The sequence below is a fragment of the Plasmodium coatneyi genome, chromosome 7 (genome assembly GCF_001680005.1).
Source record: "Plasmodium coatneyi strain Hackeri chromosome 7, complete sequence".
Lineage (NCBI taxonomy): Eukaryota > Apicomplexa > Aconoidasida > Haemosporida > Plasmodiidae > Plasmodium > Plasmodium coatneyi.
Genome location: NC_033562.1, coordinates 295,667 through 313,837, shown reverse-complemented (window position 1 = coordinate 313,837; position 18,171 = coordinate 295,667). Strand labels below are relative to the sequence as shown.

The 18,171-nt window shown below is 40.3% G+C and overlaps 4 protein-coding genes across 4 annotated transcripts; 2 read left to right on the top strand and 2 right to left on the bottom strand.

Moving 5' to 3' along the window:
• Nucleotides 1–666: 666 nt before the first annotated feature.
• PCOAH_00016070 (Uncharacterized protein) lies at nucleotides 667–4,637 on the top strand (the record flags this gene model as incomplete). The annotated part of the gene is made up of 10 exons (XM_020058416.1): nucleotides 667–737; nucleotides 777–2,565; nucleotides 2,722–2,876; nucleotides 3,024–3,097; nucleotides 3,216–3,328; nucleotides 3,437–3,512; nucleotides 3,654–3,762; nucleotides 3,908–4,097; nucleotides 4,248–4,406; nucleotides 4,536–4,637. 10 exons carry the CDS (start codon nucleotides 667–669, stop codon nucleotides 4,635–4,637), a joined length of 2,838 nt encoding a protein of 945 aa, XP_019914178.1.
• A 944-nt stretch (nucleotides 4,638–5,581) lies between these two features.
• On the bottom strand, nucleotides 5,582–9,703 carry PCOAH_00016060 (Diacylglycerol kinase; the record flags this gene model as incomplete). Its single annotated transcript, XM_020058415.1, has 1 exon — nucleotides 5,582–9,703. The coding sequence occupies one exon, from the start codon at nucleotides 9,701–9,703 to the stop codon at nucleotides 5,582–5,584; it is 4,122 nt and encodes a 1,373-aa protein (XP_019914283.1).
• A 1,670-nt stretch (nucleotides 9,704–11,373) lies between these two features.
• On the bottom strand, nucleotides 11,374–13,765 carry PCOAH_00016050 (Peptidyl-prolyl cis-trans isomerase-like 2; the record flags this gene model as incomplete). Its single annotated transcript, XM_020058414.1, has 4 exons — nucleotides 11,374–11,706; nucleotides 11,841–11,902; nucleotides 12,068–13,395; nucleotides 13,644–13,765. 4 exons carry the CDS (start codon nucleotides 13,763–13,765, stop codon nucleotides 11,374–11,376), a joined length of 1,845 nt encoding a protein of 614 aa, XP_019913955.1.
• A 919-nt stretch (nucleotides 13,766–14,684) lies between these two features.
• Nucleotides 14,685–16,425, top strand: PCOAH_00016040 (Uncharacterized protein; the record flags this gene model as incomplete). The annotated part of the gene is made up of 3 exons (XM_020058413.1): nucleotides 14,685–15,614; nucleotides 15,736–15,954; nucleotides 16,104–16,425. The coding sequence occupies 3 exons, from the start codon at nucleotides 14,685–14,687 to the stop codon at nucleotides 16,212–16,214; spliced, it is 1,260 nt and encodes a 419-aa protein (XP_019914067.1).
• Nucleotides 16,426–18,171: the final 1,746 nt, after the last annotated feature.

Sequence of the window (18,171 nt, the reverse complement as noted above, 5' to 3'; positions counted from 1 at the left end):
TAAGCTTTACTAGATAGATCTACCCACAAGTCTGCATCGGGATAAATTTCATGTCATGTGTTTACACCATGGTGAGAGTGAGAGGCCTTTAACGCGCCAACGTTGTATGCATATAATATATAGGCGCATTGTTTTAACCCCCGTGAAGGGTCAGTAGCATGCACATATATATACACATGGGAAAATATACCAGTTACATGGCTCTCTTTGGAATGCTAATGCGCGTTGACAACACCGTTCAAAGTAGAGCGACGTCAAAATGGGAGGTGAAAAAATTCGCCTCTGTGGTTCATCCCCTTGCTGCTTACATATTTATACATACTATATACAACATATTGCTTGAGCATTTTTTATGTTGTGCCGTGTTACTTTATTTTATTCTATTTTCCTTTTTTTTTTTTTTTTTTCTTTTAAAATTCCAAACTAGCACAATTTAGTAACTTTTTTTTTTCCTTTTTTTTTTAATCGAAAATACAGCTTAAATTTATTCAACGGGCGGTGTCGTTTGTTCCTCTGGTTTGGTGATTATTTCCCCGGTTGGCAGAGAAAAGAAAAATCCTAATTTTGTGTGCCAACCCGTGCTTAAAAATGACTGTAGGTTGTTCCCGATGGGGGGTTGGAAAATTTAACTTTGAAATTCCGTCACGATTGGCGGTATATATATGAATGGCAAGTGTTATGACTGAGGTAGGAACTGTGCGACCGAGGGGGAAGGCGGTCATTACGCAAGCAACCGAGTGAACAACCAGATTAGCAACCACGTCAATACTTGTTAGTAGCGACCCGAGCAACGGTGCGGACGGTACTGTCACGGGAGGAGGAAACGCCGAACTGTTGTTGACGGTGGATGCTGATCTGGCAAGTGGAATGCCCATTTTTCCCCGAAGGTATAAAGCAAATGTTCTTCCGCCCCAATCGATTAAGAAGAAAAGTAAATCGAAGGAGGACATGCACACTGGGGGGGGGAATACTGCTATAGAGGGGGGAATCTCCCGCACGCGTAATTGTTCGCAAAAAAGAAGTAACCACAGGGATGAAAAAAGAAAGGATGCGCGTGGAAGTAAAAAAATATTTTACATTAACGGGAAAAAGAAGTGCGAAAAAAAAAGCGGCACACAAAATGATTGCGCTATTAACGAATGGAACAATGAACAAACAAATTGCAATTTAAAAAATGAAGAAATATGTTTTTTTGGAGGGGACGAAAATAACATAATGGATTATACACACCTGCATGGGAAGCACAAGAGTGTTCCAAATAGGGAAGAAAGGCAGGGGAACGGAAAAAAAATAACCAGCAATGGTCACGTGGTTAGTGGTGTAAAGCAGAGCGCGCACGTGAGGGATACGTCCAACCACAATGTGTGTGATAAAAAGGATGGAAAAAGTGTTGAAGTGAACCATGTGGACAGGGAGGAGGAGCAGCAGCAGCTGCTGCGTAGGGGGACATTCCAAAGGGGGAGGAGAAACCATTATAATGATGGAAAATTTGGGAGGGAACAGCCAAATGTAAATTATTATGATAGGTTTGATTACGTGAAAAGGGAAAGGATGATGAACCATTATAAAAAGTTAGACGCTGTTTACTCCAGCCACAGTCGTAGGAGCAATCCGGACTACCATCCACGGGGCGGCTACCGAAACGAACCCACCAGTAGGGGAACAACGGATCGGTGGCATCGTTACTACCCGAATGGAATAACCAACAAGTCGGCAGAAGGGGGAACGAGAGACCAAAATGGAACTATACATAACAGCGGTCATGCGATTCGCTCACCTTTGAATAATCCCCCCCACGGTAGGAACACGGACAATAATTACCCCAATAACATCGCCAGGAGAAGGGGAAGCGGAAAAACTACCTTCAGTCACACTGGTGAACACGAAAAGGAAAGGCAAAAGGAAGTACCCGGCGTTCAAGTGAACCAATCGGTGGATTCATTGCAACAAAATTTTGCACACACAAATGAAGTCCATCCCAATCAGGGGAAAACACATTCCCAATTTAATCTGAACGAAAAATCAGAAGAACACTTCACGTATAATCTGCACGAAACCAATGAGAGAAGTATCCCCACGCTGCAAAATAGTTATTTAAATGAATCAAGCCCAGGTAACATGGTTACAGATGCTTGTAGAAGAAGGGATGTGCTTGAAAAAGAAACTGAAAAAGGCCAAACCGGGCCGTACTATATTCATCACGAGGTGAAAAATAATGACGTGGTGGAAATCCCAAGGGCAGAACCCAATCGGCAAAGCACAAATAACGATTTGGAGAAGAAGGACGGTACGGACAATACCCCCAGTGGAGGTACCAACCAGAAGGATACCCCACCGATGGGAGGTAGCCATAATGCGAATGACAATCTGAGGAAGTTGAAGAGGGAAGAAGAAAAAAAAAAAGTAATGAACTGGAAGCTGGAGGAACAAACGCTGCTTGAGGAAGGGTTGAGGGTGTACAAGGATTTAAAAAATTGCCCAGAAAAATGGGAAAAGGTTAGCGAAATTGTGAAGACCAAGGGTCCGGAGGACTGCCTGAAGCGATTCCTCTATTGCAGGTTCATCGTTCTGAAGGAGAAGCAAAAGATGGAAAAGGAGAAGGAGCTGCAGGAACGGCAGAGCCAACTCGAACCGAACAAACTGAACGAATCGAACGGATCAAACGGACCAAACGGATCAAACGGACCAAACGGATCAAACGAACCAAACGAACCGAATGAGGAAGGCAGTGACCAAGCGAACAACGAAGAGATGGATCAGGACATTGACAGCGACGACATGAACATAAACAACAATGTGAACATAACGGGGAAGAGTCTTGTGCTTGGAAACGTCCACATCAAAAATATATCTCTGTATAAAGCAATCCAGTTGAAGTAGGTGTTACAACGGGGGCCTTCAATTGGGGGGGGTCACCACCGTCAGAACGCTCGTGCAGTTGTGCATGCCCCATATTTGTACACTTCGTATGTACTCTTTTCACATATATGTGCTCATGGATCCCCCCTTTTTTATCCCCCAAGGCTGCAGCTGCTTTGCACCCGGTGCTGCAACACATTTGATGTCACCACGACGAGCAAAGACGCGCCCCAGTTAGGTAGAGCAGGAATGTCCACCCTGAGCATTCGATGAATCAGGCGTTTTCTTTTTGTTGTCTTTTTTTTCATTCTGGCATATCATGATGTTATTTTTTCTACCCCCCTCTTTGTATGTAGTTTGCACCTGCGTGAACTGCAGCAGCAATGCCGTTGTAGAGGTGTACAGAAATATTTGCTTTATGGAGAACAGCTGCGTGTGCGTTTTGAAGTTTAATCAGTGCTCTCTGATGGTAAGTCTAGGGTAGAAATAACTCCACGGAGTTTTTTTTCATGCGGCGTTGCCCTTACATTTATGTTTACTCATTTTTACATTATTTTTTCTCCCCCACCTTTTTTAGGACTTGTTAAGCGGGGATTACAGCGTGAATTGCGAAAGCTGCGGGAGGAAGAGTATCCTGAAGAATGTCACTTCTGGTACTGCCACAAATAGGATGGGCGTCACCCCAGGGGGAGGAGTTGCCTCTCCAAGCACACATGTGTGTGCATGAAGGCATACACTCTCGCACCGTCATTTTTTACCGACACGCTATTTACCCTCACCCCCCCCCATGACAGGCAAAGAAATGCACGTGAACTGCCAGAAGTGTTTCACCAAGCTGGAGTTCAAATACAGCGGCTTCTCATTTGACGAGATAGTCAACGCAAACAATGCCGCTATAAAAAAGTAAAGTCCCTTCGTGTGCTTCTGTGTGCACCAACAGGGGGGCACGCACGTGCACACGTATGTCCCAAATAACGGTACGTCTGTACTCTTATAAAAAAGTTTGCACTTGTACACGCACTGCACCCCCCTTTTTCCCCCTTCGCAGAATCGACGAAATGATAAACAAACTATTCACGAAAAAAAAGTCCAACAAGAAGGCCTTGGCTCCAGCGAACAATTTGAAAATAGAAAAATGCAAAAATGTTATAAAAGTAAATAATATAGAAGTGAAGGATGGTGCATGCAAGCATTTTAAAAAGTCCCATCGGCTCTTCAAATTCCCCTGTTGTAACAAGGTGAGTCATTGCCACGTGTCGACCACCCACCACGGGGTGTATATACAGTCGGGTGGGAATGTGGCATTATGTGCACCCTTTCGAAAATACAACATCACTACATTTTGCCGCGCCGCCATTCTACATTATTTTTCTTTCCCCCCTTTAAAGATATTTCCGTGCCCCACTTGCCACGATTTAAATAGCAACCACGAATGTGGCATTGCTAAGCGGGTGATTTGCGGATTTTGTTTTCGTGAATTTGATGACGACGATGTGTGTGTATGTCAGCGGGACAAGAAGACGAAGAAAGGCGGGAACTTCTGGGAGGTTTGCGAAATGAGCAAAAGAAAAAAAAAAAAACATCGCACGTGCAAAATGCGCATGTGTGTGCATACACATATGCTACTTTGCGCTCCCACACACCTTTCACCATTGCCCCCATTTCAATTTTTCCAGGGTGGAAAAGGATGCCGCAATGCAATCACGCTAAGCAAGAATGACTCCAAAAAGTACAAGTTGTTGAACCGGCAAACTGTGCAGAAGAAAAAGAAGAAATAGCAGGCCGATCTGGTAGACGCGTTAAACCGGCGCGTTGACACATTTGTGCCATTTGGATCTTCACAAATGGGGAGAATACATACTGTACTGCGCAGTATGTGGCTTTAATTTTTGTTTTCTCTTTTTTGCACATTTGTTCACTTTTTAATTTTTTTTTCCCACCCAGCGCATTTTACGTGCATTTTTTTTACGCGCACTTTTTTTACGAGCATTTTTTTCCAGTTAACACTTCCCCCCTTTTTTATTTTTGCCTCACATTTATAACGCTTTGTGATTTACTTTTAAAAATCTAATTCACTATGATGCGTGAATTTAAATTTGGGAATTCATTTGCGGTAAATGGGTAAGACGTTAAAAAAAAAAAATTTGATGAGCGGTAGGTATCGTGTGTAAATGGACGGATAATTGGACAACTGTATAATGGTCACGTAAAAGGGTTAACTTTGTGAAGAAGCTTGCACGTGGCTTCAAAGGCACGGCGTTGGCTATTCGTCAGCAACGCTGAGGCAATCACGCAAAAACAAAAAAAAGAAAAAGAAAAACAGGAAAAGGAAAAAGCGGGCGCGAAGCGACGCATAACGAAAACACAAAGCGAATGAGATAAATAAAATGACACGATAAACACGCTACGTATAAAATAAAGGGCATGCAATTTTACAAAAAAAAAGGAGAAAGGGCCTTTCCGAGATTGCATCAAATTGGGTCCTTAGGAGACAAAAACAAATATTGGCACCTGCGGTGAGGAAAGAAAGGGGGGGCGGAATTGGGAATGCGGTATGGACGAGCGGGGAGCCCAGGAAATGATAAAATGACGGACGGACGGACGGACGAACGAACAAATGGCTACGAACGAATGAACGAACGAGGTGCGAGCTCACGGGGCACGCCTGGTGGTGATGGTGATGGTGGTGGTGCCCCCTTCGACCGTCCGCTCCGGTTGCGCCTTACTTATGAGTGAAATGCAACTTATGGATGTTGAGAAAGCCGGGCTCTCCATCGTACTGGAAGTAAATTTTATTTTTATTCTGAATAAACGTTTTGTCAATCTTGACCTTGATGTCACTTCCCTGGCAGAGTTTAATGGCACTAGACATGCCGATCTGCACCTGAAGAATGTGGAACATATTACGAAACCCAATAACTTCAATGACTTTGTCGTCCATCTTCTGCTTTCGGTACTTGTGCTTCCGTTTCTTTTGTCTGTAAAAGTCCAGTCTGTACGATTTGTATATGTTGCTATAGTCGAACGGTTGGTCATTCGTGGGGGGGGAAGGATTCTCCTGTCGTTGTGGATTATTCACTCCTTCACTGTGTGAATCTGGTGTAATGCCATTTGTTTTTTCATTTTGGAAAAACTCCGACGGGTTGACATTTTCCCCATTCGAATGTTTTAAAGCAGCACTTTTTATAAATTCCGCCATGGCCATTTTTTTATGATCATCAAGAGGGTGGTTCGTACTTTTTTCCCCCCCGAAACTGTTGGAAGGAATTCCTCCGTTATTTTTATTTTCCAAATTATCATTCATTGAGCAGCCAATAAAGCTGCTATTGCTGGAGCTGTTTGTTGATTTGTTTCCATCCACTTCTTCCTTCATTTCCTTCTTACTTGTCTTCCTCCTTTTCACATGTTGTTCCTGTTTCTGCCTATCCATGTCCGAATGGTACTGTTTACCCTTATCATTATCATCGTCATCCTTCCATATTTTGACTCCCCCAAGAAAGTAGGGAATGTTTATCAAACACACACTTTCTATGTCCTCATCAATTTTGACCTTCTTCCCATCACAGTACAATTTTATATTTTGGTTTAACTTATATTTGTATGTATTGAAGCAGAAGTCTCTAAAGCCTACTTCTCCGTAGAGTATTTTATTTCCAATTCTGCTATTAAAAAAATGGGGGAACTTTTTCCTGATGTTATCAAAGTGGAGAGCTAATCTGGAGATGACTCCAAAGTCGAAATAATTTATAAAGCTATTATTTAAAATGATATTATTGTTTAGGTCATATGCTTTCATGTTCCATACATCTATGTATTTATTTTTTGCGCTCTTTATTCTGTTTAAGTAGGCTAATGGGTCGTTATTGTACCCGCACCCCCATCCTAGACTGTAGCTTAAATCGTTTCCTGTGCCTAGGGGGAGGATACCTATAGGTGCACACGCTATGTAAGATTCGAGAGAACTTTTGTTCGATCTCTTTGCTTTATCTTCCCCTTTGATAGCGTTATTTGTAATTTCCTTTTCTTCACAAGAGGGGTGGTCGTCACATTGGGGGATTTTTTTTTTTTCCTTTGTGTGTATAACTTTGTAACCATTATCCATTTGGAAGATGACATCTTCATCACTTCGATTTGGATCTACTGCGTCCACGTTGGGGAGTCCATCTGTCAGGGATGTCTTCCCGTTTACGCCCCCTTGGCAATCATCCTGGTAATTACCTTGGTATCCCCCTTGGTGGGGTGTCACATCACAGTCAGCGTTGCCGCTGTGAAGTGAATTCCCATTACTGCAGTTCAAACTGGTGCCATTATAACAGTGCTGCTTATTGTCTGCCTTGTTTTGGGGGTTTGCCCCCAACGAACCGTCCGGTTCATCACTTGGGTTTGCCCCATTGGCCTCCTGACAGTACGACGGCGAATTTTCATTTAATTTGGTTCCCATTGGTAAATAACAGGTGGACTTTTCTTTGTAATCATGGTAAAGAATATTGTCGTACATTTTTTCATTCTCCTTTCCCTTCCGGGATTGAAAATAGGGGTCTTCATTATTCTCTGTGCAATTACTATATATGAGTGTGTTGCTATTAGAATACTTGTCCAACATGGAGTTTCCGTTTTGGAAGCTCTTCACTGTGCTTCCCTTGTATGCTTCGTCTTCGCAGAGTCCGTCTGCATTTCCTCCGTCGTCATCCTTTTCTGCGCCTTTTTTTTTGAAGTTCCTCAGTTTTTCCAGGATGTACAGGTACTTCCCGTTTCCGCACTTAGCTTCGGTTCCCCTTTTGGCCAGGTCCTTGGGGCTACTTCGCCCCGCGATCCAGCCGTTGGTCTCGACATTCAGATCGTTACTCAGATCGTTACTCAGATCACTACTCAGGTGTTGCCGCAGGTCGTCAATTAAGTCACCACTAAAATTGTCACTTAATTGGCTAATTAACTCACCCTTCAATTCGCCGTTCAAAGCGGCAGGATCGTCGATGCATCTACCGCCTGTAAATGCGCCTTTCACCTTGGACGTCAGCTTCGGCGCTAATTGATCACTTTGATTTTCTCCCCACACGTGTGCCGTGCAGGAGTCATTCCCAAAGTACGTTTCCGCTTTCTCCTCACTTATGTTCCCTGCATCATCATCGTCACCGTCATGGTCACCGCAATGATTTGCATTCTTCTCACTCCTTTTTTTTAGAAAAAAGGTGGTGGGTTTTTTCGCTTGCGCGGTAATGTTATTTGTCCACTTCTTCCTAAGTGCGTCTTTATTGTGCTTCAACTTTGCCGTAATGTTCATGATGGTTTTATTTAGGAATGTATTTTTCGTGGAGATAATCTGATCATTTTTTTTATCATTCCCATAGTAGAGTTTGTTGTATTTTCCCTTGTTCTTTCCTTGAAGAGCACCCATGGCAACTTCATTTGCAAAAAATTTTAATAACGTGTCGATGAAGATGCTTATGGTTCCGTCTCCTCCACAGAGAAGAATAATTACTCTGTTCAGGCAAATCATTTCCTTATACATGTTGAGGGCATTTAAAACATTTTTTTCACTTTTTATACTTATGATTTGTAGGGGGTTAAAATACATGAGCAATTCTTGGTAGAGTTTTTTTCCAACTTGTCCTCCACTTTTTACATTTAGAAAAATGAGGAGAAATTTTCTACTACTTTTTATTTCATAGATTGGCAAATGAATGGGGAAGAAATTCAGAAGAAAGTTTTCATGCACCGGGATTATATTATTTTTTGCTTTTGAACAATTGGGGAATGATTTGAATTTTCTCATTTTGTGGAACATGGAGAAGTGGTTCACATAATCCAGGCAGAGTTGTTCATCTGGTGTGTTGTTGCCAAGAGGGGATGAGTTTCCTCCTTTTGCGTGTTCCAGTTTCTTCTCTTTTTCGTTTCTTTCGCATTTGTTAAGTTCACCCGTTTCATCATCGTGCGGTGTTTTATCCAACGCATGGGCGGTGTAGCTGAGTAGCACCCCATCCTTGCCCACTCCTGCCTCGTCCACACGGTGGTAGGCATTCGTCAAAAAGTCTAGAAGGACGTTTTCTTTAATAGCAACTTCATACGGGAGAAGCACATACTTGTTATTTCCATAGGTACAAATTGCATCCTTGACTTGTTTTTTTTTATCATGTGTTTGTTTTTTTTTCTTTGCAACTTTGGCTATACAGCGGACATGAAAATATTTGTTGCACCAAATGCATTTATATATGTACTGTTTGCCAAACGGGGGAAAGGAGAAGTAGGAGAATTTTTTACTGCAAATGTTGCATTTATTATTCCACATGCAGTTCCTAATTCTTATAAACTTGTGTTTGTTTTTAAAAAACACAGTCGTTTTGCAGCTCATCAAGTTGGAGTTGGGGGCACATTCTATGTGGCACTTATTTCTGCAAACCACGCATTCGAAAATGTCTTTTTTGTAAAAAATGAACGAGTAGATGCTTTCATTGCATACGTTGCACAATTCGGTACTGTTGATACTTTTTAGGTCAAATATATGTGGGCTGTATGTTATGTGATAAAATTTGTTATTCATTGGTTCTACATCTGCGGGTTCCACTATTTGTGCATCTTCATTGCCCGCGCAACATTTCTGGTCTTCCGCTAGTTGGGCTGTCTTCTTACCGTTTCCGTGGCGCACATTATTTATCTGTATATATATGTTGACCTTTTTCTTCTTTTTGTTTTTACGACGAGCAAAGATGATACTAATGACCACTATGCACAAGCAAAAGAGCAGCTTAAAAATCCCTACCCCTAGAAGGTATTCTTTGCATTTATTTATAATGGTCACGAGAAGATTTATATAAACATTTTTGTCCACATAGGCAAAATCTTCCATTTCTTCTGAATCTGAATTTGACTAGGAGAAGGGGGCAGTTGGCGGCATGTGCGCGTTGCTGACTTGACTCACATTTTAAAGCCCTGCTCTTTTGCACTGTGCGGTCTTGACACCTCTAACACGTTGCACCTGGGTGTGTGGTGCTTCTAATTAGGTTCTAAATTGTACGCCTCTTCTTGCTCCTTCCCTGTCTATCCATAACTATACCAAGTATAAGCAAAAATCAGCAAGTGAGTTTTTTTTTCTTCAAGTTAAAAGTGTGTTATTTTTTGAAAACGCATTTCATTACTGCATTGTCGGGGGGAGGCTCAAGAATTATGCATGTTATATGGCGTTAAAAAGGGGAAAAAATTGATAGACACGCCTCAGGAAAAAGGAAAAGGAATAATCTACCCCGTGGATACAAACTTGTGAGAGAAGTATTGATTTGGCTTCTTTCTACGCTGTGCTATTTTTTTTTTTTCTATCAATGTATGTGCATTGCCCTTTCTGTGGAAACTTTTGGATAACATATTACTGAGCAAAGTGGTTTCGTCCGATTGCTTATCTGTTCGCCTGTCTACCAGTGTGACGTTTGGGCAAGTTCACTAGTACGGTGTTGTAGTACGTACACAAATGTGAACAACGCAAATGCCTTTACTTGCATACGTATAAATTTTTACCTATTTATACATGTAGACAATCCCCCATGACGATTGCACTAATTTCACGCTGTCGGAAATATACATGACTTTTTAACGTTGCTTTTCAGTGAATATCAATATTAAAAAAAAAAAAAAAGTTACAATGCATTATCTGCATCACTAATTCAAATGTCTGTACTTTTTATGTTTTCTATTTTTTCTAGTTAGAATCTAAATAGTATAAAAATAGAAGGCGGAAAAAAAAATGTACCGTTTGGTATAAACAAAAATATACATAAAAAAAAATTTTTAATTGTATTAAAAAAAAAAAAAAAAAAAAAAAAACGCTTTCCCCAAATATTTATATATATAATTATGGCGAATATTTTTTTTTTTTTTTCATACAATTTTAAAATTAAAAGGGAAAACAGGAAATTTGTGCTTTTAAAAATTTTATATACATACGAAAAAAACGATTTATGAAAAAAAGGAAAATTAGCAAAGTGATCGCGCAAAATATGCCAAAGGTTAAAATACAAACATTTTATGGAAAAAAGGCCAACATACGTGTTTTTTGGGGCGCTGGCTATTTATTTGTAGGTAAAATGTTATGTAATTTTCCGAGTGGGGGGAAATGGGGTAAGGACACGCAAGGGAAAGAAAAGAAAAAAGTGAACGTAAAAGTGAGCGTCAACGTGAAGGTAAAAAACATTAATTCCCAAAAAAATTACCAAAAAAACAAAAAAGAAATTGACAAAATGAAGGGGAAATTAAACAAAAAAAACATACACAACTGAAGGGACAATTTGCATATGCAGCATGACAGTGTACTAACCATAAAAGCATTGTAGTACATATGCGTGACGGAATGGCGTCTTCTCAAATAATATCGGAAAAAAAGAAAAAAGCCGTTAACGGTGAAGCAGCACTGATGTGCCTTTTTTATTCCGTTCCGGAAATTATGCCTTTTGGTTGACAAAAAAAAAAAAAAGTAAAACTTGTATCTATTTGTATATCTTTTTTCTTTGAGATGGAACTGCTTTAATTCTACCAGTCGGAAAAATTCATTCTACTGTTCTGCTTCGGTTTTGAGTGCGTTTCCTTTTTTGAAGGGTTCAGTTTGGGTTTGCTTAATTCTTCACTGGTGTTCGCTACGTTGGTTGCTGCCGTTGCACTCTTCTTGAAGTCGTTCCAATTTATGTATTTACCGATACTGTCGTTTTTATTCTGGACGTACTTTCCATCGTCTATGTAGCTCTTTGTGTTATTTTCCTGTCCGCTCTTCTCCTCCTCTTTTTTTCTCATATTTGCTTTCATTTCTTTCACCACGTCTTTGAACGGGTTTGTGTAAATGATGACTTCGTTCAGGGTGTGTTGATTCTGCGAAAGGAAGGGTGAAGAAGTGTAACGGCGTGGACAAACGTGTATCTCCTTGTGGCGATACGTAAAGATCAAAACATATATACGTTGCTTATCCGGGGCAACGCAATTTCTGTCCATCTTTCATATATTACATCACTACTTGCAGCGGGGTCCAGATTTTTCAGCTTCTCGAGGGTTTCATTTCCGCCTACAACTGCGTGAGGAATGCACAGGGGGAAAAATATGTGGTAATGCAAAACAATGCGCGTTATTTGGGTAACAATTTGGCTAGTTCGTCTGAACTTATGTTCACACAGGGTGGTTGCTTTTTCGCAGGGACGCGCAAATGCCTTAAATTTTGCAGTCACGAACAGCTTACCCTTTCCCACGCAGGCGTCCCCCGTGGTGTACTCCTCCGCCAGGCAAATGTAGAACATGTTGGAATACTTTTGGTTGTAGTACCTAAAGAGGTATACATTTCCAAAGCAGCTCTTCTCCGAGGGGGGCTTGTGACCACTATGCTTCACATATTTAATTGCCACGTCACTATCGTCGTCACTGTGTACCCCCATTATGGACTCCTTGAGTGCCTGCATAGCCGTTTCGTCATTTATCTTGTTTCTCATTTTGTGTTTTTTTAATTTTTTTCTCCAATAAAATCCGGATGCCGCTAAATGGTAATTACTTTTACAGGAACCAAAATAAACAATATCCTCCCTTTTATCCTTTTTAAAAATATCTGTTTTGTCATAGTATTTATATTCACTGAGGAATAAAAAATTGTGGCACAGCTTTGGCAAAGTGGAGGCGTAGAGTTCCATGTTGATCATGCCTACATCCGTTATGAGTCTCACATAACTGTTTTTCTTATTTTTTCGAACCTTCTCATAAATCATGTCTTGGACTTGATTCTCGGGAAGGTACACAAAGCTATGTTTGTAGGTAACGTTCGATATGGTGGAAGTTACACTTTGCGCTAATTTATTATCACTATAATTTTCACATTTTATTTTTATTTCATTTTCGCTGTCATCCTCTTGATCATCTGGGTCAACATAGTTTGGGGGGAGGAGGTACTTGCCATCTGCTCTTCCCATTTGTGTTCCATCTATTCCATCTATGCCTACTTTATTCTCAGTTGTATCATTTTTGTCTCCCTTCTTCCCCCAATGATGTTTCCCCATTTGGACATGTTCACCTTTGTCTTGCCCACCTTTTACATCCCCCTTTTGCTTCTGCACTTCGTGAAGGATACTCATAATGGCCCCATTATCCTGAATAGATTGAGCTTTTATTTTTTTCGCCTGAAAAGTGTTTTGGCTGAGTTCATTCGATTTGGTTACAGGGTTTAGGGGGTCCTGTAGGACAATTAAATCTGTCTTCTCCATGGGGTCATGCGTAATTGGATCAAACATGTCCTTTTTGTTCTGAAATAATTTGTATATCTCTGAGGAGTATACATTGCCCGTTTTTTTATTTAAAATAATTTTTGAGTGTTGATTAAAGTACTTTCTCGTCACTGGACATATGTATTCATTATTGTGTTTGTAAAAGTTTGCTTTAATTAGATTTTTCAGGTCAATCGTTGGTTCCGTTTTTTTCCTTTCCTCCTTCCCCTTGGCCATTTCTTCTAAAACGCTTTTTTTATCGTACAGCCTTCCATCTTCATCACAGTAGGGGTCGCTGAAGGGTCTTAGACTTATGCAACTGAAGAGGGGGAACGTGGGCGACACGGGTTGTTATATATGGGTTGGACCTACTGCGCAAGGGGATGCCTTCACACAGGCGCAGAGCAAAATACAGTGGCTGGAAGATGTACCCCCCAGCGGGTACATATATGAACATATATATATCTATATATACGTGAGAGCGCTTTTGTGCTGCCCCATACGTGTAATGTTTTTTTTTCTCTCTCCCTTGGGACAGCGTAACATATGTATGGTAAAACTGCTCACCAGTAATTAAACGGGAGGAAGGTCAAGTTCCTGGACTTGTGTTGCTTCTTTATCAAGGCATCTCTTCTATACTCTGACTGCAAAATGTACAACTTATCTTTGCTGTGTTTGTGTTTTCCCATTGTGGCCAATTCGGGGGAATTTCGGCGCGTAAATTTTGAAGCGTAAAAATTGTACGGGAGGGTACCCGCGGATTGAAGGAACTTGTGTCAGTTTTGTTCCTTCAGCTGGATTTATTTATTTTGTTTCACTTCGCCATTTCGCTTCATCCGTTTTATTTTAGCCGGTTTGCGAGCACTAACTGGATTATTCGTACTCTTCAGTGAGCTCAACACCAAGCTGCACTTTTTTCCAATTGCGCCCTGTGCTGTTCAGAAGCGGCACCGCCCAGTGCACGTTTTTCAGCGTGTACCTTAGCTTATGCTAAGCGAGTTGTGAGTTACGCGCTTGTACGTGCTGAGAACACATTGCGTATTCACTGTGCAGGTGCTAGGTATGCACCACTACGTATGTGTTTTTTTTTTGTTTTTTTTTTCTCCCAGTTCGCCTAGCGATATTTGCGCCTAGCCCATGCGAAGGCTACACAAAGGGGAAAAATGACATGCAAAAATTGTATGTAGAAACACAAACCCATTTTCACCATCGACGTTATTCTGGCGTGCTTCAGAAAGTATGACCCTTTATGCTTTTCCCTGGACTAGAAGTGGGCATGCGAATAGGCATACGCTTATGCAAACGTGTACAATGTACGTGTAGATGGACGCTCACAATGTCACATTTAACAATCGCCCAATTGCAACGTTTTTGCGCGTTCCACCTGTTCAAGCCTCGTCCGACGTACCGCATGTAGCGCCCTCCTGTTCGACTGGGTAGCCTCCTCCCCCCCACACCACCCCCTCCTTCGTATGGAAGTGAGAGTAAAAGGACATTTCTGGTTGGAAACCCCGAACCTTGCGCGCATTTCTCATTTGGTGCGTGCAAAGGAGCTACATACTTGCTTGGTACATCCATGTGACACAGTGCCTACTCCTCCAACCCCTTATGGTAAAGTTGCTCGATTTAAACACCTCATCATATGACACATCAAGTGAGTACAACGGATTATTTATTGGAAATATATTCAGTGAAATTCAAGAGGAAATAAAAAACGAATATGTTACTGAGAAGATTGAAAAGAAAAATATTTCCTCACAACTGGGTGAGGGAAAAGGACGTTGTGATGAAGCCACAAAGGGAACTAGCCATTTTGCTCCTACGGGGAAGATTAATATAGACGAGTATGTAAATTTCGTAATCAAGAAAAAAAATGAATACAAAAAAAAAAAAAAGGAATATCTCATTGAATATATCAATCAGGAGAAGATAAGAAAATTTCACTACAAAGATATGGAAATTTTATTTAAAATATTTTACCAGTTTTTGGATTTTCAAGAAAAGTGTTTATTGTGTTGCACGTACTTGTCTTTCCCATATTTGTATCTCAAGGCACGCCGGGAAAGAGGCTGCAAAGAATTTGCAGACAAGTATCAACATAATGGCTGCTGTAGCGGCAGTGTTAGCACGGCTAGTACGGCTAGTGAGTGTTTTCGTCCTCGCTCCCGTTACCGCGCTTCTGGCGCACCTTTTTGCGAGTGTCTAGAAACCATTGGACGGTCGAAACAGTACCTAAGCGAGAAAAAGGACGACTGCTACATAGACATGATTCACCTTTTGCAGCAAAACGGATTGTCCTTTTCGTCTAATGTAAAAAAAAATATTGTTATAAAGGAATTTACCAAAAATGCAAAGTTCACCGAATTTTATAAGTGTAATTCTTTTAATGGAAATTCTGTCAATACTCCCCCCCTTAAAGGTGTCGATATTGTAGATACAAAATATGTAAACATATGTAGATACCTGGAGAAGCCCCGGCTGACTATAGAACATGTGAAGTTGCTAAACAGTCACACGGAAAATTTTACGCCCCTTTTTGTAAGACGAATAGAACACTGAGTGCAAATCTGTTTTTTTTTTTTTTTTTTTTTTTTTTTTTCCGCTTTCCATTTTGTGTCGTTTTTCCCTCCATATTGCTATTTTTTTTTCATTCCTTCAGAAGGTTCACAAGGCCAGCACGCTCTTAACGACGGTCGAAAAGAAGCTTCTAATCGAGTGCCTAAAAGTGATCAAGAAGATATATGTTTACGACAAAATAGACAAGCTAACCGTCATCATTTTTTGTTACTTGAGCAATTTGTACAACGTGGTGATGCGCCTAAATGCGGAGTGTATTTTGAGTTGCTACTCGAGGAAGCATTTCGAATTTTTCCTATACGTAAGTGCGCAAAATTGGTGGCTTTTAAGACGTTCACCCTGCGTTGCGTATATTTGAATGTGTAGTATGTGCAAACGGGGTGTTATAGCCCCTTATTTTATTAACTGCTTTATATTTTATTGTTTTATATTTTGTTTCCCCCAATGCAGTATTTCTTTCAAGAGAACCCCCCATCCGCTAGACGGACGAAAATGCTAGCCATGAAAGTTTACAGGAGCATCGATGGGCACGATGACCTCAACGAGGATCACAACTGCTAGCCATTTTGTTTAGTTTTCACGTTTGTTTATAATTAAAACTTTTTTTTTGCATTTGCCTTGTTTATTGGGCGCATTTATTTTACGCCTCTGTTTTACTCATATCCCTGCCTATGTGTAATGCTTCCATATGGTTTATCCCCCTCTACGAAAAATTACTTAATTTGTAATTCGAGCGTGCTTCCATATGTGCAGCTTAACACTTTTTAAGCATTCTGCTTTAGGTGTGATGCCCCCCTCCCCCAGGGCATTTTCACATAGCATGCATACACTCAATGTGCCATCCCTTTTGCCCTTCCACAAGTGCTATGAATGAAGAAAAAATAAAATTGCAAAAGGCATTTCCTTTGTTTACGTCTCTTTGTTTATGCATCGAACAGGCAAAACTTTGTAATCCTTTTTTTATTTGTTTTTTAAACTAAAACCCCGAATTGGGGAATTGCCATTTGTACGCATAGGCACGTGCGGGATTGTGTATATAGCACATGTCCACCATACGTATGTGTGTACTTTTATTTGAAAGGGCAACCGCGGCAAGTAATCTTTCCGCTCTACAAAGAAAACAATTAACACACTGTTAAGCGCATCCTAGGAAATGTAAGAAATAGTGGGAAAACGAAATGGCATAAAATAATTCCCTCTCGTCCGCAAGATAAAAAAAAAAAAATTAATGTTCCAAGGAATTTTCAAAAGCTTATTATATATGTGTAAAAATACCACTTACAGGAAGAGTAACCTTTTTCGAGAAACGTAAAGGGGCAACCCCCTCATTTGATTGTTAGCACGTCACCAATTTGTTGGCGGAAAAAATACATAAAACGATGAAAGGATGATAAAGTAGCAAATGGAAATATCATTATAACGTCAAAAAATGGAGAGAACTTTTAGCAGATCTATACACTTTCCCCCGAAGAATATAACGGAGTGGCGTTATACATATGCGTGTAGAAATGTATAAAAGCAGTTTGTAAATTCTTACACTGTCATTTTATGCACGCATTTGTGCTGTGCATTCATTTTATGTATATAATGTTTGACATTTCTTTTTCTTTTTTTTTACAAATTTATTTAGGTGAATACAATTTTGTTTTATTTTTATTCCTTGTTTAACATTCCCCATTTGCGTTTTAATTCTTTTCATTTCAGTTCAAAGTCAAGAACCAATAGGTCGTGTGAACAGGCTCTTCACCATTTTTTTTTTTTTTTTCTTGCCATTTTTTACTTGTACATTTTTTGCCAAACGTATTGCTCTCAAGATATATGTTACAAATATGTAAGCCTATCAAATCAGTTAACCTTTCTCCTATATTCGTACTGATAATTTGTCCCTGCGTTTTTTTTTTTTTCTTTCCTTTTGCATTCGCTTAAAGGAGAAGGAAAGATGATGCACATATATTCTTCCTTGTAGTTGCTTCAAGATCCGAACGTGGCGAATTAGCCGAATATATGTCCATGCACGCCTGCATACACCAATTCGCCAACATAATTAAGTGAAACCCACCCTGTGTGTATACCTTATTATACGCAGATTGCGTAGCGTTTTTTTTTTCACCTTGTTTTTGTACAGTACATCTTATGCATGCATGTATGTAACCCCCCCGGGACTTTCTTTTTAAAATGCTCTCTCACATACACTGAAATTTTCCACACACATTGTGAAACCGCAAAGTTCATTCTTGTCCTCGCTCTAATTTTTTCCCTTTGTTTTGTTCTTTATTTGTTATGTGGCACACAATTGTATGGATGGATCGTGTGAATTGCAAAAGTGTAAATGCCAAACTGATAAGAAAAAAAAGAAGAAAACTTTAGAACAACCATATTGAGAGATCTCAATACAATAATGCCAACACTAATGGGGTGAGCAGTAAAAAAGTACTCAAGAGAGCAAAAAAAAGAAAAACAGAATATATTATACCCAAGCCAGACCTATCTCTCCAATTGTTTGCCACACCAAAGGACA